Below are 23,087 nucleotides of genomic sequence, written 5' to 3' on the forward strand. Positions count from 1 at the left end.
CAGCAGTGTGGTAGAACACTGAAAGCAAAATTTGGTTCTTAATGAGTCTCTGAAGACTGTAATTATATTTCCCATTGTACTAGTAACATTAATTGAATGTTTAGCTGAAATCAAGTTCATTACAAGTTAAATACAGTACCTAGCCTATTAGGATGGTGTTTATAATTATAGTCATAAAGCACTTGTAAAACACCTTCATTGCAGCAAATAGGTGGAAGTTGGGTGTAGTGGCTGCTAAAGCCTCTCAGTTCACCCTCTGCATCTTTGCAGCATCATGGACCAAGGTCACCTGTGCCACTGAATCACCTCCAGAGCCTGTGCCAACACTGCTGAATTTCAGAGGGACACAGCCTACAGCTGTTAGCAGAAAAACGTAATACTGCACAAACTGCTATGCAAGGGTTTTTGCAGTGCAGCTGGACCTTACTGAACATCCCTACATCTATAAAGAGGCACATTCTCATGCTAATATGCCTGGTTACTGGCCAGCTTATTGGCCTGATAGTGCATTTTTAACAATAAAACAGCTTTTAATAATACAAGAACTAAGAGATTACACCTCTCTTTGATATATCAGATTTTGTATTTCATTTTCGGCTCTCTGAGAGCATCATTACAGAAAACACCTGACCTGCTTTTGGTATTGCCCAACAAACACCTTACTCAGAGAGCTACACCAATTTTGCTGGAAGCTGAGTCACGAGCAGCAGTGAAGTTCCACCTTGGGCACACAAGTGAACCAAAGCCATACAGATGGCTGGTGTCACTTCTGCTCAGTTTCACACATGAAGGAGCATCCAAATTCAAGCATAACCACTTGGCCTGTCTCATAATAAATTAGGTTTCCTTTTACAGCCATTTTCATAAGAATAGTAGCACCCAAAAAGAGAAATTAGTTTTAAGGTATTTTATTTGACATGATTGAAGACACAAGAACACTCAAGATACAATCCAGACAAGTTGTGAACAGCTCCAAGTATCAGTGAAATCTGAATTTATCTTGCACAGAGGTGAACAAGACCACAATGGTTGGTTTTATAATATAGTTTAAGACTATTTCAAGCAGGTGAGTACTGTGACATTATGCCCAACAACTTTTATACTATTCATCCGCTTAAGCCACTTCATATCATAAATATGCAGCTTATCTTGGCTATTAAATCTCTGCAATATATAATTAGCCTTCTCATAATAATGCATTAAAACTCCTGTATCTGAATATTGGTATACTCATACCACTGAAAACTGTCCTAACCACCACTGCACATTTATCATATTCTAGCACAATTAACCATTCCATTACAATTAGCTGCTAAACTTCAGCCTAGAGTTCAGTAACTTGGACCCAAACTTGCAAATTGCTGCTTACAGCAAAACTTCTGCCAAGACCTTCTGCTTTCCCTATGGATAGCTGGCCTTGTTGTCTTTCCAACACTAAGTTGCACAATGTCATCTGAAACCCCTACCAAAAAAAGTGCTCTGCAGGGGAACGTCCTGCAAAAGTATCACAACTACAATTCTAAAAATGCCTCATTTCCTAGTAAATTTCATGTAAATTTTACAACCTAACATCCTTTATCGAAATGGGCATCCACATGCCTCTTAAAATGTAAAGTTGTTTAATTGGGTTATTGTCTACAGACCACAGCATAATATTCTACTTAACAATCCTAATTCCTTAGAGAGACAAGCTAATTTTCCATTCTGAAAGAGGGCAACAAGGACAGCTGGGAGTTTGTTCAGTAGTTCAGTGCTCTGCAAAGATAAGCTTGATAGTGTTCTCACCAGACTGAAGGAGGAAGTGCAAAAATATGTAAACCACGTTTTACAGTTACAGGGATTTCAGCAACAAGCCCCTGCTTGGATCCAGATGGGATCTTACAAAAGGTGAACTAGAAAGGGCAGAGAATCACTGCTGTGCAGGGAACTGTGCTTCAGAGGAGCTGCAGAATCCACCTGTAGCTTTCCCTGCAGACAGGCTGCAAACAGCACAAAAATCATGGGGCACCTGATCTTGCAGGCCACCTCTTCACAGGGGGGACAGGGGGTGGCAGCCATTTATTAAACCAAATCCTGTGTTAAGGCCACTGAAAACAAATCTGTGCAGAACTGGACAGATTCAGCTTAACATAGCATGCAAAGACAGCAAAGCCTATTTTTCTGTAAGAATTTTGGTTTTTGGCAGGTGGAAGTGGCAGACAGTGACTGTGTCTTACCTGCAGTGACAATACAAGAGTGTTGCCTGGCTTTGGGAGGTAGTTTTTCATTTGTTGTTGTTGTTGTTTTTTAAACTAGAGAAGATCCTTATTAAAAACCCAAAACCTAGTGAAGAAGCTGTATACCCAGATTTTACAATCTGATTTTTGGTTTTACAGGAGGATTCATCCATTATTATGAAGAATTGCTGGAGATGGAATGGTCACCATCTGAAACAAAGAAATGAAAACCCCAGCAGCAGCAGACTATTGCATTTGTGTGATGTGCTTAGCTGGTATGACTTGCATTGCAGGAAGAATGTTGTATTCTCTGACACACCAACATTTCTTTCCTATTATTATAAGATCGGCCTTTTACATTTCATATCTTACCATCTTTAAAAGCCTATAATTACAGAAGCTGATTGAGAAACTGTGTTATTTAAAATTAACAGCTGAATGAAATCAACAGAGGCAAAGTGCATTTTTATACAAGAAAATAGCACTGTAGAAAGAAAGAGTCTGTACAATATTTAAATATTGTATATACATAAAATTATATTGTTCATAACTCATCTTAAAGTTTCTCTTGTTTGTAAACCATGGAAAGCAGCACACACAAAAAAAATCCCAGTATTTAGCTTTTAAAGCATTTAGCAGGCAGCAGGAAATCGACTGCTAGCAAGCACACTTTGTAATTATAGAAAGTATCCAGCAGGATACTGTGACTAGCATTCTCCATAGTCCTTTATTTATTTATTTTAAAGCTGAATGCAGAACACATTTCCCATTAAATCAGGGAATTCTGCAGGAGACACAGAAAACTCAATGACAAAATGCAGTGGATCAGTTGTCCAGCTCTCTACTGTGGCAAAACTCCAGGATAAACACAGAAAGTTTAAGTGCAGGTTTGGAACATAAATTAATGAAATAACTGTTAAAGCTTTAATCTCCCAAAAATGTCAGTAATGGATTTAACTCATGCTCAACTTTTTAAAAAGGAAGGTTTAGATTAATAATTAACATTGCAACATTTTGAAAATGTAATGAATTCCAGCAGGTAATTGGGCAGCTCTGTATAAATGCACTGGGAAGTGTCAGCATTTTAGGGTGATTCTGCAGGTTTGTACCACTCTGCTAATTCAGAGTGGAATTAGGATTTGAATCTGAAATTGTCAGTTCATGACAGATGCAGAATGTAGGTTTCAGAAGTTTTCTTCCTGTAGCATTTTGCAAAATAAAAACTATTCTAGTTGCAAAAGAAATTTGCCAGGTGAGCATGCTTAAGGAAACATTTTCACAAAGTTCTTATTTGGAAAACAAGATGCTACCATGGCCATCAGTGCATTTCTCCTGCATCAAGAGCTCTGTGTTCACTGCCAGGTAAGGAATGCTTTATTTAATGCTATTTGTAGTTTCATTCTATTGGCTTTTGCCTTCCACTTCATTGGCCATTCAAATCAACCCAGCAATATATTTTACTGAATTAAAATGTTTGCTACAAAAAAATGAATTGCAGTATTTTAGATCTGAATGTTTTGTCTCTTGTGAATTGTTTAAATGTTTCTGGACAGCCATCATCTAGCTGTGCTTCCAAATCTTAACACAGGAATGAACAAGAAAAGAAATATAATCACCTGGGGAAGTGCTTGATAAAGCAGATGGGTCAGAGGGATGTTGAGAAATGTGCAGACAGGAACCTCATCAAGTTCAGCAGAGGCAAGTGCAGAGTCCTGAAGGCGGCAGGAAGGAGCCCGTGCACCAGGAGAAGCTGCCTGGGAGCAGCCTGGCAGCACAGCCCCCTGGCACGGTGGCAGGCAGACACTGAGCCAGGCTGAGCTGAGCCAGCAGCCTGCCCCTGCCAGGGAGAGCGCCAGCAGCCTCTGGGCTGCCCTGGGACCAGCACTGCCAGCAGGTCAGGAAAGGCATCATGCCCTGATTCAGCCCTGCAGAGACCATGTCTGAGTGCCAGGGCCAGCTCTGTGCTTCCCAGGACAAGAGAGACACAGACACACAGCTCTGAGAGCAGCAAAGGGCCACAAAGGGAGAGGGGACTGGGGGATCTTTCCTGTGAGGAGAGGCTGTGAGAGCTGGGGCTGCTGGACTCAGGGAGGCTCAGGGGATCCTAGGAATGTCTGAGAGCAGACAGGAAAGAGGATGGAGCCAGACTTCTCAGAGGTATCCAGTGAAGGAGCAAGAAAGAGGCAACACGCACAAATTTAAACTCAATAAATTCCTTTTAAGTGTAAGAAAAAAACCTTTGCAGTGAGGGTTGGCAAATAAGCTGCCTGGAGTTTAGGGATCTTCATTTTGGAGACCATAAAATTGGAAAAAGAAACTTGTTCTGAGTGATACTGCTTAGAAAGAAAGGTTTTATCAGACAGTCAATGGATGTCCCCTTCAAGCTCAACTACTTTGTGATTCTGCGGTTTCAGATAGAGACTAATAAAATAGCCTTAGAAGACCCAAAAGAGAAATAGGTTTGTTCTTAATATTATTTTCCAAAGTATAATGAGGGTAATGCTAGCTAATTAATCTGACAGCTTGTTCTGAGAGCTCTGACAACAAAGGCCTTGTTTTTAACCCGGAGCAATCAATATTAGGCCCCCAAAACACATATGTATTTCCTAAGTATAAATTTAAGAATTTCTGGGGATTTTCTTTACACAGAATTTAAGTAATTGAGATCCTATTTCTTTGAGTCATTAATTTTCAGCACTTTAAATTCTGAAAGCACTGGGCAAAATCAGAAGAATACAACAAAACTACTAATTTGTTCCCATTGCCAGAGGATGGTGCTGTTTAAACAGATATCCCACACAGATACACCCCCTACAACAGCCACGTGGGTTAGTGAGTTTTTCTCAGGAGGAAGAGGAAGAAGAACAAGGCAAAGAGATTACAACTTGGTATTTTTTTAACTAACCTTCAGGACCCAACTATAATCAGTGTTTATTTTATAAAGGTAGACCTATAAGCATGCGTGAGTAACTTGGTAACTTTTACTACCTCTGGAACTTCTGCTCCTAAAACTTTTTAAGGGTCTTTCAAAATGCAGTCCTTGGTCACCAAAGGACACAAACACAACACACCCCACCTCACTAGCTGTTCTCATGTAGCCTGCTGAAATTCACGGTGATGACATGACAGACAGAAGTCAAAAAACGGAACAGTGGAAGATCAGTCTCACAAACAGGCTGTGGCGGGGGAAAGGGCCGTCAGTAATTTAAGAAATCAATACCAACTTTGACACTTTTAGAGGTGGCAACATCAACAGCCATGGCTTTGATTTCAGTGTCCCCAAACTGCATCAGCGTTTTGATCTCGCGCCGGTTGGGCACGGAGGCGTCAGTTCCCGTGAGATCCAAGCGCAGCGTGCCGCACTTCTTCACGCCGGGCTCGGTGATGAAGCTGACGTTGTCCTGCTCCGAGCTGTAGATATTGATCACTATCACTAACTGAGAAGGCTTGGCAGGTGTGTAACTGCGGGTCACAGTCTCTCCCAGGGCTACGGACTGGTCGGCTGAGATGAACTTGTCGAAGACGTCGGTGCACCAGCGCGTGCCGTCCTTGACCAGGAGCTTCTCCGGGGGATGCTTGCCCTCCACGAAGCGATTGAGCACCCCCACGCCGTAGGTCAGCGGGGAGCGCCGCACCTTGATGACCGCAGGGTCGAGGCCAAAGAGAACAGCCCCTTTGAGGATGGTCAGCCCCACATCCTGGGGAATGATGACCCGGCACCTGGAGCCAAAAGCGCTCTGCACGGCTTGCTGCAGCAAGGGGGATTCAGCGAAGCCGCCCACCAGGAAGAGGAACTTCACATTGGTCACCTCTGGCTTATCAAACACCTCACCTGAGCAGAAACAGAGAGCATCCAATAAAATCCACTTTAACAAGGCAATGCAAGTGAAAATGGCAATGTCTGAGTGCACTGAGTGTTCCATGCACATGATCTGAAACTGCCGCATCCGTGCCCACACTGCCACCCCCTCAGCACCAGTCCCACTTCTGTTATCTCTAGTGTATTTCACTATGAATTCACTCACCTCAAACCAAACAACATTTTTGAAGTGGCACTTAAAACTGAACATAAATTGCATTCCAGATAAATCACTCCATTTCAAATTCACTTATTATTTCTGACCCTATCAGAACCACAATAAATACCACCTGTAAAATAATCCCTCTTTACATTTTTACAGATTTTCCTTCTAGCTTAAGCCTACATCTACTTTCAAGAAAACCATGCAGTGCAGTAGTAGGCTCACTTTTAGTTCAAACAAGTGAGTAACCTGTCACAACTGTTGCAGTCCCAGGTGTCTCCCTCCCTGCTCACATATAAGCTGCTCTATACTTGTCTCATTAAGTTCTGAAATTTAGCTAATAATCCCTCACACATGATGAGCAAAGCTGCATATTTCTTCCAAATGGTGCTTTAAATCATGTAAAAAGCACACTTTTCTCACCACAAACATTATACTCTACTTGATACTAATTTCATCTTCAGCTAGGAAGACCTTAAATAATAACTTTCCCAATAAGCACATGTCACTTTCCATTACTGGACAAATAAATTCATTGCTGCTTAAGCCATGCCTGGAAGTACATTTACCATGATGCATCATTTACTATTTGCTTTAGAGATGTCAGTGATGGTCATGAACAAATGTGACCTTCCACTAGGGAGGAATGAATAGCTGCAATAGTCAGAAATGAGATACAACTCTGGCATAATTTGGTTGCTGCCTGAACCAGGAAAAAGAAAGGCAGGATCTGGGTTTCTCAGTGGATGTCAGCCCTCTGAATGCTTGCGGCCCTGGAAGCATAGAATAATTGGAGCTAGGCAGTAACAGAACGGAATCACACTCAGTAACTAGCACTAGAGCTAGACAGGAGTATGTGCTCAGGACACATCCCTTCCTTTTATTGTTTTCCTAGCTGATTTGTAGAGAACTGCAAGTTTCAGAACTGAATTCCTTGTCAACAACTGGTGCATACCAGGAGGGTTGTCAGTGGGTAGAAAAGGGTGAGCAAAGCTTCAGTTTGAGCTCAGCCAGGAAGTGGAACCCCACACAGATACGTACTCAGGTGCTGAACAATCTGGTCGATTGTAGGTTTGAAAAGAGCATTCATTGCATCTGGGCTCATCCTCAGCATTCCCTGGGAGGACCACTTCACAAAGTCCACACTGCAAAGGAACAGTGAGAAAGAACATTAAAGCATTGCAGCTGAGCTGTGAAACAACCAGCATTAAATAAATTAATGAGTTTACAGAATCTGCATGCATTTTCCTTGGAACAAAGTGCTCCACCTCACCCTAGCCCCATACCAACTGCAGTTATGTAAAACTTGAAGGGAGAATTATTATTTTGGCTTGTCTAATTGTTGTTTTCTTTGCCTGATTGCCTTCTGCAGCATTAGCAATGCTCAACTGCTCTCTGAAACAGCTGGCAGTCAATGTAGTGCTCGCTCATCTGAAACAGCACTGATTCATCCCCAGAAGGGCAACATTTAGATTATAGCAGTGGCAGGCCAAAGCCACTGGAAACACACAAGGAAAACAAGCAACTTGGGAAGCCTCAGGAGGCAGAAGAGAGAATTGCATTTTTAATGAGGCATAACATTTATTAAGTGAACACAGGCATTATGCTATTCTATCACTGATACACATCTGTATAGCTCAGTAATCTCCCTTACATTCATGAACATTATATGTTAACCTTTACACTCACTCTATCCTGTTATCCAATTGATTTCATTTCATTTAAAGGGAGCATTTATCATTTCCTCTAAGATTCACCATTAAGACTACTAATAAAAAGGAGATGGCCTCGTGAGAAGGATTTCCAGAAATTTTTAATGACTTCAGAACCTCAGTCTCATTTAGAAAGAAACTTTTAGCTGGATTCCAAGTCACTTAAGCTTCCAGTACATTTACCAATAACTTCTGAAAGAGATGCAGGAGTTCCAGCCTGCATATTACATTCAACACTGGCTAGTTTAAAAAATTAGGGTACAGGAACTAAATATTAAATCTTCCCCTCTCAGGTCCCAAGCATTCTGTCCCAGATTCACAGGTTCTTTTGCTCATTCTCATTAAACTCCAGGTTTTCTGTAATATGTAACTTCAAGAGATGCAAAATGCCCATTTCTACTTTCTGCTCGCTTCCTTTTCTACAGCAGCCCGCGATCTTGTCATTCAAGGAGACTTCTTGATACTGAAAAACATGAATTAAAATCTCTGGAGGGGATTATGTCTCCCTGCCTATCAAGTAAATTATCAAACTTGTTAAAGAAGCAAGATAAGAAGCAAAGCCTGCCATCACTTCAAAAGCTGAATGCTTCCCCTTACAGAGGTTTATGCAGTAGTGTATGTGTGTTTTCTCCAGTGATCTGATGCTGTTAATAACTTCCCTCAAGCCACAAACATATTTACACATCTCACAACCTTGGATTTTTTCCAGGATCCAGGCTGCTAAAAATTAAGGTTCTAGGCAACAAATTCTGTGTTTGATCTGACATTCCTAATTAACATGTAAGAGACTCACAATATACAGTCAAAGAAAGTGATGCAGTGGTGACCTAACAAGTCATAGAAAGCAATGCCTGTAAAATGCAAGTCTTGTACAGAAAAGCTTTCGCAAGAAATTGGTTAGAACTTTTCATTCTGGAAACTGCACCAGATGCAACCCCACTTTCTCATCCTTGCACTACACTTCTACGCTATTCCCTTTCAGTCCTAATGTAATTAGGATATTTTAATTACTTGTCTTTGCTAGTTATTCTGCTCCACGTGCTTGTCTACTCACTTGCTTTTCCTCAAGGCATGCTCTACACTGTGCCCTCGGAACTTCTTGTAGTAGTCAATGAAGGAGAAGGGCAGGGTGATGTTCAGGGGGTTGGTCCTGTCGGGAGCTGCTGCCCGCTTGCGGGACTCGAACGCGATCATCAGATCCACCCAGGCCGCAGGGCGCTTGATTTTAAACTGCTCAATGAAATCTTCCCCAAAGATTTTACACAGCAGCTTCTCAAACTCGTAGTCCACCCCTAGAGAACCATATGGGCCACCTGTAGCACAGACAAAACACAGCTTTAATATTCGGGATATGCTTTAATATTCCTATGACATTTTGAGTTGGCCACACACACATCAGAACAACACTCTCACAACTGTCACAGGAGAAGGTTCACAAAAAGAGGATCTTTGCTAAATGTAACAGTTGGTCTAATACACAACATGATCTTACCTTTGCCTCACTGTTACTCCTGTATCATCACAGCCACTCTAACACTACCACTATAAATGAGTGATTCATCCAACCAGCAGCTGGGTTATCGTAGAAACAGGTGATCCCCCAGCCAGGGAATAATGTGCTTTGACTCCATGATTCAGAATGCTGAACAATTGCTTTATTAAAGCTATACTATATTAAAACTATACTGAAGAGATACTATACTATACCATACAAAAGACACTAAAGAAAACCCCGTGACTGTCTGAGACAGCCAGGACACAGCTTTGACCCAACTGGCCAAGGAAACAAAACAATCTTCACTGGTGTCCAATAACCAAATCACTTTCGGTAAACAATTGCCATAAGGCATTCCACAGGTGCAAAACAAGAGGAGCAGTGAATAGAGGTAAGAATTGTCTTCTTCTCTGAGGTTTCTCACTGCCTTTCCCAGGAAAAATCCTGGGAGAGAGAATTATGTCTCTCTCTGTTCAGAGAATGTGAATGCCACACTGGGTTTATACTAATTTTGTGTGCTGGTCTAATTTCAGGAAAAACTGTCAGTAAAATGCAATAAAGGCACATATTTCCTTCACTGACAAGCCAAAACATAACATAAATATGTAATACACAATCTAATTACATAAAACAAGCAGTGGAAGTGACATTACATGAGGTGTTAGGGCATGGGTTGGACTCAATGACATTAAGGTCTCTTCTAACCTAGTAATTCTGTGGATTCTGTGAATACCTGTTGCTTTGTAGAGCTCCTTCAGATGTCCTTCAGGAAGCCTGATCTGATGGACAGTCATGTCCACTGTGCCTCCTCCGCTGTCAACCACGATGTACCGATCACCTGGAATGCCAAGGGGACAGGCCAGGGCCATTTACACCACTGTGAGCACAGCAGCTCACTGCAGTGAGAGCTCCTGAGGGCACCAGATAAGGGAGAGAAGGGCCTACAGACAGCCAGCAATGGCCCTGCTGAAGACCTGATCTTTGCTAGTAATTACAACACAATGATTGATAACAAACATCAGTCAGATGTCAAAAGCTGTTAATGTAACACAGCTGAAAAGTGGGACTGCTCATGCTGCTGGTGTACATCCTAGTGGGCTACCAAATATTATACCATATTTACAAAGCCTGTTCTGAGGAAAATATTCCAGTTGCATGGAATAATATTTCCACTATCTCATTAAGAAATCTTATTATGCTAGAGCATACAGAATTGCAATTCAGCACTTGTAACTAAGAGCAGCACATGAACTTGTGGTTTTTTCCTTTTCCCCTTTATAATCACTGCGAGAACAATGCAGTGCACAGCACCTTTGTGGGAAACACAATATTTGCCTGCAATACAAAACCAGTGAGAGCAAAGTTTGCTGAAGAAAGGACAGTACCTTCCTCCAGCTCAGACCAGATCTCTCCTATGACATTTTCCACCATGAAGGTTCGGCTCTGCCGGTTCCGGCGCACGTGCTCCTTCCCTAGTGATCGACAAAAAAAAAAGCTATTGAGTCTAAAAAAGCCTGAAGGAATAGAATCAAAAATTGCAGGAAACAAGTGCAAGCAGGCTGACAGATCTGTATGGATCCCTTCTTAAAAAATGTACAAAAATTATTGCACTGGGACCAGGAATGTTAGAATGTAATTCCTGGAAAGAAGGAAAAATGGTTTACAACGACCCTGATCTTCCTTGATATTGTTACATATACTTATTTGTCTTTTAATCTATATAAATTACCTAATAGAAACAATGCAAACTAATTATATATAGTGACAATCTAATAATAAGAAAGCTATAAACAGGTCTGACTTGCAGTTTTTCAATACACTCTGGCTTGCAAAGCGTGTGCTGGCAGCAGGGTGGGGGGCTGGCAGCCAGCTGTGCCCACAGCAGCCAGCTGTGCTCACAGCAGCCTCCACCACCAGCAGGTGGCAGCCCCAGCCCACGCCCAGACAACCCCCCCCACCACCCGGGATGGGAGAACATTCCCACATTTCCAAAAGCCACTGCTCATTTTGAGTGCTCAGGGAAATACGCCTCCCCAGCCTCTCAGGATGTCAGTCTACCCCAAAACAAGCAGCCAGAAGCACTGCTGCTCAGATTATTCAGAATTAATCTTAAGGACAAGTAAAAATTAGAATTAGTCTCAAGGACACAGTGATCACCAGGGCTGACCCTCACAATATTTAAAATATACATCAATTAAAAACTAAGTGTAATCTTGCAAGAATACTTATTACTTATTGTAATAACCCATTAACTTACAAGACTTAACTGCTACTTAGACATTTAAAAGATGCAGAACAGTCTGTCAGGAGAAAGCAGAGTAGTGAGAACCTCTGCTATTTATGCCTCTAAATCAACCTCCATAACTGAACGATCAAAAAAACCTACATTCCTTGTGTTATCATCACTCACCTTCAAAGGCACTTCATAAAACACTACAACAGAGGCAGCCTGTCATGAGTAGAAATTCTTTCTGAAAATACCAGCATGCAAATCACAGAATGCACTTAGCTTCCTACTTCTGTAGTGCCTGTCATCAGAAAATAGAGCATCAGCTCCACTTGCTCCTGCACCCTCCCCAGGAAGACTCCACGATGCAGAGAAGCTGCCCCAGCCCCAGTTCAGGGACTGGGCAGCACAGGGAGAGCTCAGATGAAGAATTCCATGGCAGAACAAGAACTAGGTCCAAGTGAGGGCCTGTCAAGCTCACAGAAATCAATGGCAATCCTTTCACTCCCTCCTGTGGGCTAGAAGTGAACACAAGAGCCAGTCTTTAACTACAACTGAAGCAAGCTTATCCTTGCTACTATGAACACTAAAATTTCTGTTTTGACTTCACAGCAATAATATGGTCCTTGGAGTGCTTCTCTCTGTTTATATTTAAAGGGTTTTTCTCCTTAATCTGTTCTCAGCTTGTCTTGGGTGCTTGCCATGCCTTTATGAAATTTTAATTCCAACCCCGAATTAATTCACTCCGAACTTTGTTTTCATTAATTTTGACATGAAACCTTTCTCATCCCCAATAGCTTTTTACCATACAAAGTCAAGAATGAGAGTGGTACCCCCACCCAAGAAAAAGCCCATTAGCAGAAATCCATGATCTGCCAGATTCTGTCCAGCTTCAAAACCTTTGTTATTTTCCCAGAAGCAAATCCCTGTGTTGTCTGAAGGAGTTCATGTAACATCACATGGAACTGGAACAGTTCAGGGTACGAATGAGGGGGACAGAAGCCAAGGGGCCCTGAAGGGACAGAATCCTGAAAACAGATTGTGTCCTATACTCTGTGTGGGTCTCCAAACACTGAACACATCTGACAACTGCTGGCTGGGAGAGCCATGGATTGGAGAGAATGATGTAGTCACTCTGCCTAACTTAAAAAAAAAATAAAACGTTCTGGTAAGTGCAGGAATAGCTCTACTAGCTTAACCTTCCACTTGCCCCTCCTGTTTTGACCTAGCAAATGTGATAAAACACAGACTCTTCTGAAAAACTCCTTCTAGGATAGACTGACACACTACCATCAGTATCAGGGCAACTGTTACAATTCACAGAGATACAGAGAGATATGCACATTAAGCAGCTATCAGATCTTACTGCTGCAGGCCATTTTCCTTTCTTGTTTCCTCTATTTGCCTCCAGTTTCAGTAGGCTGCCAAGCTCAAAAAACTCTGGTGGTGAAGGATCTTCTGTCAAGTGACTTACAGTGCTCCAATCTGTCCCTCCCCTTCAAACAGTGACAGTAGCAACAGGTCCCAGCTCAATAAATCAGAAGTGCATTATCCAGTTGCTCTTCAACATGCAGATAAATTCATTGCTACATTCCAATGGCATGTGTCCCACTGAACACTGAAAGTCATTAATGATATTTCATAAAGATGACATCAAAAAGCATCTGCCAATACTTGGGAACACCTCAGATTAATCATTTCATTGCAGATCCAGTTATTTAGCACTGCCTCAATAATGCAGATAATCAAAAACATAACTGCTTCCAACAAATTAAATGAAAAAAATGATCCAACATGAAGTACTAACTTAAATTAAGGCAGAAAAATACTGGTGTGAAAATACTAAAAGACTCCCACAACATCCAAATAAAGGCAACCCAAAGAAGCTACCTGCATGCTAAAATTCAAGTGGATATTTGGAAGAAATTGTTCCCTGTGAGGGTAGTGAGGGGTGCCCAGAGAAGCTGTGGCTGCCCCATCCCTGGAAGTATCCAAGGCCAGATTGGAGCAACCTGGTCTAGTGGAAGGTGTCCCTGCCCATGGCAGAGAGTTGGAACTAGATGATTTTTGAGTTTCTTTCCAACCCAAATCATTCTGTGATGTCTGCTGGGTCAACATATAAACAAGTCTAACTACGGTAAGCAGCAAAACAGTTTTTAAAACAAACTGATGCCAGCCTGAAACATTTCAAGGGAACAACGACAACAAGAAAAGGTGAGAAACCAGCCCTGGGGGACAAAGCAATGAGAATCTGCAAAGTGAATGAACAGAAGTACCCTGTGTAAATCCAGTTCCAATAGTGTCACTCGGGCTGTAGCCATTGACAGGTGCCCTACTACTCAGGTCTATCATCTGGTGCAGGCGCAGCTTTCGGCAGTAGATAGAGGCAGCCTCGGGCTCCAGGGCAATGATCAACTGCTCGGGGTTTTCAGGAGATGCCATTCCCGCCTGTGAGAGAGAAGGGATCAGAGAAGTGGGGTGGGGAACCCTGCAGCCCAGCAGCCCCTCTCAGCACAAGGCTGTCCCCAGCCCCTGCGCTCCGCTGGCTCACCCCGCAGAGCTCGCCCAGCACGGAGCTGCTGCCAGGGGGAAAGGTCTGCATCTGGGAACTGTCCTGCCCACACTGCACAGCACGACTGCACAGGCTGTAACAGGGAGGATGGCATGCACTTACCATGCTAAGTGGCTAACCGAGCACTTGTGTACATGACAGGTGGAGAAACGAAGGAAATCGGTTTGAAACCTGTTATAATTGGCCTAAAACCTGAACTCAATTCTAATTAACCTGTGAATCTGCCAGCTAATAGGGGCCCCAGCCTCCTTTCAGCCTCCTTTTGCCTCTCCTCGCCACAACAATATTTGAAGTATGTCTTTATGTCCCAGATATTCACAGTCCTTGCCAAAATGAGGTTCCTGCACTGTTTAACTGTATAGGAATATACAATACACTTTGCCAGCAATGCATCTTCTGTCTTACAACCAACATTTTCTATTCCAAAATGCTTTAAAGTACATTTGCTTTTATACCATCTTCGAAATGCTCAGTATATTCAAGGAGACAAAATACAACAGGGCAGGTTCCCTAAAATGTAATGAGAACAAACCTAAAAATAATACCACATTATAAAATCAGTGTTTGCCATTCTTTCTATTTTCTTACTGGATTTTCAGCCTTCAGACACAGATATTTTCAAAAAGCCACAAGTTCTTATGTAACTACATCACTCTCAGAACTGGGCTTAAATAAAAATATTCAAAGAACAGTTCTCAAAACTCAGTTTTAATTTCTTTTCCCCGGTACTTCTGTCTACAAAATAAGACAACTTCCAACTCTTTCTGCCAACTTTTGCGTTACTTGCTATTACTCTTCAGTTAAGTGCTGAGCACTAAAGCTTGCTAGCAAACAAATGAAACAAAATTAACATTTTCCTGCTTCCGCAGTCAGTCTTCCAGCCTTCAACTCATACACATGCACACACACACACACACACACACTGTGGTGTCTCTAGAGCATCCCCAAAAGAAGGACTGGAAAGGACATGGAAAGTCTGCAGACCTGGACTGGAATTTGGCTTCTTTCATACAGCTACATTGTGGGCTGTGGGAATTGCTGCCTCATTGACAACTGCAGCCAGAAACTCAAAGTAAAGTTGGTTTAAAAAGCAGTACCAGGATAAGACTTGAGACACGAAACTGTCCTTCATATTTACTGACTCACTTTACCCTCTCCATCCTAATAAGTAACATAAACAGATTCTGAAAGAAAGCATCTACCTCACTGTTGGTAACAACAACAACAAAAAAAAGGCAAAACAACAACAAATAAGTTCTAAAATTAGTTAAGAGTTAAACTCTTAAATCATGGTTGCTCATTATTTTACAAGCACACCATGACTGGGATTATGGTCACTTTGCAGCCTTTACTGCTGTTGAGCAAACCTTTCTGCTTCAGTTACATCCACTGGACTAAACAGCATGATCCAAAATTAGCAGAACTGTGTGGGAAGGAAAATACTGAACAAATACTACACAATTTTAAACCTTGCCAGCTCTGTGGCAACACATATTGAAAAAAATATTGTATCGAAAAGAATGTTTGCAACCAAACTTTCAAACTTTGGAAAATTGATTTACATCGGCCAGAGTTACCCTAAAATGTATAAAAAGAGCATCAATTAGGCAGAGACTCTCCTGCCATCACATCACTTGTTTGTGAGCATGCTGGCAGAAGCAGCCCTGGAGCTGTACTGGGGATGAAGATGTGCCTCAGGACAGACCAGTCCCTCCTGTGACCCATCTGGATGTTGTATGGCACAGGCAGGGCTGGTTTCATGCCTGGCTCACTTCAACATCACTTATCTGCAGCTGAGCTTTTCCACACAGGAAGTTTTGGTTTGTTGCACTGGAAAGAGCAACATTCCAGATATGAATCAATACTTGGGTCCCTGACAAACAGATCTGATCTGCTAAAGAATTCCACAAATGTATGGTGTCTGCACACAAACTGTCTTTGCCTTGGAGTTTTGCTAAAAGCCAAATCTGGATCTTGCTACAGCTCTTAGGGCAGCACTTCCTGCTCTATCCAGTAAGGGCTTGGAGAACAAATAGCTCCTGACTACCCTGCTTCAGTTTTTACTTGTATTAAATCCATTACCATGTTGTGTGAGAGCTCTGAATCTGAGCAGCGAGTGGGTTTTTTCACTATCTAACAATGTGGATGAACTCAAGAGAGCTCAGTCTGCTCCTTGTACTGGGCATGTGTCAGCAGCACAGACAATTCTTAGTCTCAGGCTAACCTAAGCACTGAAGACAAAACTGTATTTTAGGGAAAAAATAGTTTGTCGCTAAAGATATCAAAATGCAAAGGCTACAACCTAAAGCATTTGCAGAGGTGACAAGAACTGAGTTGCACACACACAGAATGCACTGGTACTTCCTAACTGGAGGTGCTGGTGGGGAGAAGATTGTATTAATTGCCAAATCATCTGTTCTAGGGGGAATTTTAGTACAAACTCCCAAGACTGGTCCTGCTAAAAGCAAACAGTAAATCATTAACAATAACATTTGCTTCCTCCCCTCCTCCAGCAGCCTGTACCATGAACTTTTCACACTGCAGCCAGGAGAGGAAGGCAGTGACCTGCAGCGGATGGACTCGAGCTGTGTTCTCAGACCCTCCATGCACAGCAGATGCCTATTCTTGCTCCTTTTTCTCCCTAGCTATGATTTTAACATACCCAAAATATCTCCTGAGGAAAACATGCAACAGAGATGACAGTTTTTAACAGTTCAAAGCACAGCTGATCCTAACAGAACCTCATGAAGAAACTGCTGAGGTTTTTAGTTTAAAAGCTTTTCTTACAGAGTTGGAAGGGCCAGTTAGAATGAAGAATATGTTGTTTCACATCATAAAAAGACCATGCAGAGCATCTTCTACAGTGAAAGGTACAAGGCATCCAACACATATTTTATATGTAGACACAGATATATGTACATATATACACACATATATATTTACATATAAAAATATATATATGTGTATGTAGCAATCAATATTTCATACCTCATGTATACAGTATTTCTATTCAAACCATGAAAGAGAGCATATTACATATATATCTATACATCTATAAGACAGCACAGAGAAAATGGGAGAGGGGGAGATGATGAAGCATGAGCACATAAATACTGCTGGGGAGGAATGGAGCAATGAGGTTGTTTTAATCCAAGCTCCAAGAGGAAGACTTAGGCAGTGCATCTGTCCCATCATTACGGCCAAGGGACAGATGGGAGAAAAATATTGAGCATGCAGAGAAAGAGGAGTGGAAACAGCAGGCAGCCAACATGAAGAAACAGTGATGCATTTGTTAAAATTATTAATTGCAGGCATTTGGGAATTCGCTGTATTTTTCACTTTCTGCTTTCTGTCTGCCTCGCTCTGTGTTCTTGCCCACTGCTGCCCAAGCACTACTGTAATAAACACCAGGGATTCACAAGTTAACAGGCCTGAGCAGGGCAGATCTAAACAATGTTTCAATATTCAACATTCTAGAGATCATCCTGGCAGTGGGACAGACACACCAATTTGCTTTTGCCCAGGGCAGCTAACAGCAGACTTTAGAACAGAGCAGTGTCTTGACTGCTAAGGACATTTTCTTGCTCCCATAACACTCACTAGCAGTCATCACTTATGCAACATGAAGGAAGCAGAGAGCAATTTCTCCAAGAACACAAAAGTGGAAAACTCATCATGGGATTACAGAAATTATTTGAGCACAAAAAATTTCTTAAATTAATTTGCAAGATACTGCTGCATTTATACACCTGGAAGAAGCAAAGAACACTATGAAAAGAACTGCTCTAAAATTCAACTTTGCTCATAGGCCTGAGGACTAGAGACAAGAGAACTCCCAGACCTCACTCCCTCCAGTAGCACAGGTCTGTGTGCTGGTGCCAATTCATTGCTGCTCATTTGCCAAGATGCATCATGGACAGCAAACTTCAAAGTCTCACGTAGTGGAGCATAAATAATTTCACCATCCAGATGCAGGTGAATTCTCACCCTGGCCACCAGCTGTTTTCATAGCCAGAGAGGTGTCACCAGGAGAGAGCCACAGCTCACCACAACACATTCCTGATTCCCTGAGCAGCATCAGCTGCCAGCTGTTGGAGTAATTCACCACTAGCAAATATTGAGGTCTGGACTGCAGCTCACTGCAGCAGTCTGAGCACTTCAGAACTGTTTTCCACTCACTCCACATGCAGAATCACCACTGCTACAGATTAAAAGATGCTGCTTTTAAAACCCAGTCTCACATGCCACAACACACAGAAAAAAAAATCAATGCCCTTTTATTTCTTTTAACTATTGGAACGTATATCACATTAAAGACAGCATTATAATAGAATATTCCATGTTGTCAGTCTTTTTAAGGTAGGCCTAGATGAAAATGTCAATTCTCTGAATGCTGCTGTAATTAGAACATCAGCATCTAGCTGCAGGACTCCACAGCCAGATAGAACAGATGTGTTCTTTATTTATTACACCACTGTGACCTCAAAAGAAGTGTAATGTTAGGAAATCCACTGTGATTGACAAGGTACCTGTCCTATCCTTTCCTATTCCTATCCTTGCAAGTTATTGAAAGCAACAGGTAAAGTTTCTTCTTTTTTTTTTTTTTTTTGTTTTTTTTGTTTTTTTTTTTTTTTTTGTTTTGTTTTTCAGAAAGATACATCAGATATATTTTTAATGGGGAAAAAAATAGCCTGACCATTCATTTGTACCACAAGGAACATGCCTTACATGGAGTGCACCTGTTCTTTTGAGTTATAAAATTTATTAAAAGAACTGATTGGATGAATTCTACTTTTTTCCTGCTTTAATATATTTTGTAGTCATTTAAGACCTGATTCACTACTGCTGCAGGGCTGTAGGAACTGCATTCTCAATTAATAAAGCATTTCCAGATACAAAAATGTAGCACAAATAAAATAAACAGATAGACACAAAAAAAAAAAGATAAAAAGAGCCGGCCTCATCACACAGTTGGAAAAACAAGGCACGGAGACTAAAAGGCTGTCCTAAGGTTGCACAGGAACCCACAACAAGGTGGGAACACCCTCCACAACCCCAGAACTCCAGTGTCACAGCCAACTGCTACTCTTCCCCAACCAGCAAGGTTCCATGTCTGCCCATGGCACGGAGCACATGCAGAAGCTGCAGGAACAGCTTCATCCATCACCTCCACAGCCTTGGGTCCCACTCTCCTCTCCCACTTTGTCACCTCCACCAACTGCACTGCTTTAATCACTGCTGAAGCAATGCTGCAGACCAGACAAGTGCAATGATCCATTCTTCTGGTCAGTAGGAAAAACCTTTTAAACCTGTTTCACCCCATTTGTAAGCACCAGAGATAAAATTTAGAAGTTGGATCCCACGAAACAGCTCTGTAAAAACAATGGGGTTCATCAGGAAACAAAGCTCTAGAGGACAACATCATTCAGCCAAAACAAGAAAAGCTGAGATTTAACATCAATATTTTCCTATTTTCCAAGATACTTATCATAATTAGTAACAATAGGAAAGGCATGATTGCAAGTTAAGCACTGTGCAGGCTGCATGAAGAAAGCGCTGTGAGGCTGAATCAAGGCAACACAAAACAGCGGCTGGAAATTAAGTGCCTTGTGAAACTTCCAGTGTTTAAACTAATCAGTTCATTGTGTTAAGGGCTTCATGATAACACCATCCACTTAGTGCCTTGGGAAGTGAGCTCCTCTAATCCTCCTCCTTTTTCACTAGCTAGCACTTTCTCCAGTCCTGTGGCATCAGACTGGGATGTCACAAATAAACCGCTGAGATCTAATTACGGAGGCAGAGCGTGCCAGGAAAGAAGATGAGCAACATGGGAAAAGACGCCCAGCATTATCCCAAAGAGGCACTGGAGGGGAAGCAGGGCTGGCAGGGAGTACCACAAAGCTGCAGGAAAAGCACAGTGAATGCACTTTCACTGGATCCTCAGCCTGGAGAAGGTTTAAAAAAATGTTTGAAACTCACTACACCATCACATAGCCTGATGCTTTGCCCTTAGACTTCAGAGTGATGAGGAGTGCTGCAGTACAGGAAGTATAGTGGGTAAATAGAATAGACTGAGGTCAGCCAGCCCAGTTAGCTCTGCCCACTTATCTCTTCAAAGACAGATTCTTAAAATTGCTCAATAACCACAAAATAAACAGGATTTTCAAAGATTCCTCTTGGTGACCGCAGCAAAGAGGCTGGGTTTGCCAAAGGCAGGAGAAGAGCTGCTGGGTGCTTCCCTTCTTTCAAAATTATATACTCTGGATAGAAGAGCCTAGATGAAAACTGAATATTGACTTTTTTTAAAAAATCCAATCAACACAATGTTTGGGTGGCAGTTGATCCTGCAAAGATCTGACATCTACAATGTCAGAGGCATTTTTTGCTTCACAGAAACAAGAGCATTTTGCTTTCTCTTAACACTCACTACACCAACATGCATTTACCTAACAGATATACATGAATGCAAACATTTTCACACTATTACTGCTGGCTGAACTAAAATCAGGCTTGTGGCACAGGCTGTCCTTCGTCCTAGCCTGATCAGGTGTCACTGATACTTTGCATTTCACAAGTGAGAACATTGTGGATAATTGTCACAGCTGCAGAATTCTTTCAGTGTCAGCTTCCCCATCTGTACAGCTCAGGGACAGGACAAAGATACTCATCCCTCTGTGAGAAAACTGCTTGAGAAAGCATAAAGGCCATCTCAGGCTATGGTAAAATAGTAGTAACTTCATTTTGCAGACAAGAGGAACACAAGCTATAGAAGATGAAAAAGCCACTAATGGAGGGGCACAAAGTGGAAGCTATGAGATCCCTGTAATAGTTTTCATTTACTCACTTCACACAAACATAAGTGATGAAATAACATGAAAGGCATAAAAGGACAAAATCCAACGTAAAAATCAGCCTTTAAACCTTCTTTGGGGTTTTGGGTTTATCCTGAGAGGGCTCTTTTGGGGTCTGAGACATTTTCCCTTCTGCCATGAGGAAGTAGATACTGTCACCATATATTTATACACTATTTCTCTGCTTTTAAAATACCAGGGTGCAGGCTTGGCAGTGCTTTCTGAATTCCCAGGGCTTGCCCATACCAGAAGCCTGTATAAAGGAACTTAACCCACAGAAAATTCACAACCTTCCCACAGTTTTCACCTGGGCCAAACCCACTGCTGCTCCCACTCAAGCAGGGAACTCACAAGCTGGGAACTCCTGTGAGGGGTTTTTGGGTGAAATCCTCCCATCTGCAGCCAATCAGGACAGATGGCAATAAGGTCCCTCACACTGGCATCTGTACAGCTGGTTTGGTGACCATCACTGGACACCATAGAAAATTAATTCCAATTAATAGTTACACTACTTCCCCTTTATAGATGTGCATGACCACGTATGCTGAAGGACCAAGAGGTTTAGGTTAGCATTTTACTTACAGTTAAAACTAGTTTTAATGTGAAAGAAACTCTTGTAGGCCAAGGAGCAATTGAACAGCTGCCTGCAGCTCTCTGAAGGGCAGGTCCAAAGCAGAACACATTTTTTCTCAGTCTTGCCAGGAGATACAAGGAGGGACAAAAGCCACATACTGTTAACCCTGCTTCCCCTGGAAGGTCAGGCTAGATGATCTCCAACCAACACTACCACTCAATGCCTCCATGACTAAAATGTTGCAGGTATCCTGCACTGAGAAAGGCCAGAACTGCAGGAAGGAATCCTTCCCAAAGGCTAAGGACCTTCACACTTTTTCTCCCCTTGTCTTTGTGACTCTTGTGTCAAATCCTTGTGTGCATCAGTGAGGGGGAGCCCATGGTGTCTGACAGGCTGACAGCAGGACCAGACTCACTGCTGCAGCTGTTGAGGTCCTCACAGGTTTCTGTATGGATTGTAATAAGAACTTTTGTTCAAGTGTCTTGGAATCAAAAGGAAACATTTATCACAGCATATTTTTTTATTTTTAAAGCTAAAAATATATAGAGCACAACAGCCTCAAGCAGTACTGTAATCCTAAACATCAGCCATGAGCCACATGAAAAAGTGATGCAACATAAGGAAAGCAATTGGTTCAATGCATCAGGGATGCACAAGTTGAGTTTACAACACTAACACAATCTGCACTCAAAAAAATTACCTGCCTCAGACCAGTGTCTTGTCAGAGAAGGAAATTCAGTTCCTAACTCATTAATTCATTAGTTGTCAAGGTAAAAATGGTCTTCATGCTTCTACATAACATTTTGTAAATTACTAAGAACAAATTTTGTGAAACTACCCACTAATGAAAAAGCATCAACTTCTGAGTACCCAAATCAATATTAAGTTTTACAGTGGAGCTATTGCTGAAGTTTGCTGGAATGAGGGGTGCTCAGGCTCTGAATAATCACCCTGGCTGGCTGTGCATGCACATACCTGATCATGCTACTTAGCAAGTCACTTTGGGCCACAGCAGAATCCATTTGATATTTCACTTCTGTCTGCTAACCTGTCAGTAAAGCTATTCCTGTGGCAAGAAATAACATGGAACATTTCTCCCCCTTAATGGCTGCCTAGAAACTATGGCATTATCTCATTGTGAAAAGAAACAAATGGGGCACCTGGAACCATAATGAAGTGTGACTTTTATTTTCAGAACACTAAAAATAATGAATGTGTGGAGCTGCACTGGCTGCAGCCAGAGCTGCTGCATTTGTGTGGCCACTGATTAGATGAACCAGTTTGTTACAGACAGCTAGGCTGTCTGATTGAGATAAATGCCTTTGCTGAGCACAGCCAGACTGCCTCAATTTATTTCTCTGGTGTTGTTATTACCCAGCTAAGGGTACAAATTGCTTTACCTGAGCATTTCTATACTT

The 23,087-nt window shown here is 42.0% G+C and overlaps 1 protein-coding gene across 1 annotated transcript in view; it reads right to left on the reverse strand.

Moving 5' to 3' along the window:
• Positions 1 to 892: 892 nt before the first annotated feature.
• HSPA12A (heat shock protein family A (Hsp70) member 12A) overlaps positions 893 to 23,087 on the reverse strand; it is a 53,439-nt gene continuing 31,244 nt past the window's right edge. The window contains exons 8-13 of the mRNA XM_036385448.2: positions 13,949 to 14,120; positions 10,831 to 10,917; positions 10,179 to 10,283; positions 9,005 to 9,263; positions 7,280 to 7,383; positions 893 to 6,048 (exon numbers count right to left, since the gene is read on the reverse strand). Coding sequence (XP_036241341.1) covers positions 5,414 to 6,048; positions 7,280 to 7,383; positions 9,005 to 9,263; positions 10,179 to 10,283; positions 10,831 to 10,917; positions 13,949 to 14,120 — 1,362 coding nt within the window. The 3' untranslated portion in view covers positions 893 to 5,413. The remainder of the gene's footprint in view (positions 6,049 to 7,279; positions 7,384 to 9,004; positions 9,264 to 10,178; positions 10,284 to 10,830; positions 10,918 to 13,948; positions 14,121 to 23,087) is intronic.

The sequence above is a fragment of the Molothrus ater genome, chromosome 8, assembly GCF_012460135.2.
Source record: "Molothrus ater isolate BHLD 08-10-18 breed brown headed cowbird chromosome 8, BPBGC_Mater_1.1, whole genome shotgun sequence".
In the NCBI taxonomy this organism is placed as follows: Eukaryota; Metazoa; Chordata; class Aves; order Passeriformes; family Icteridae; genus Molothrus; species Molothrus ater.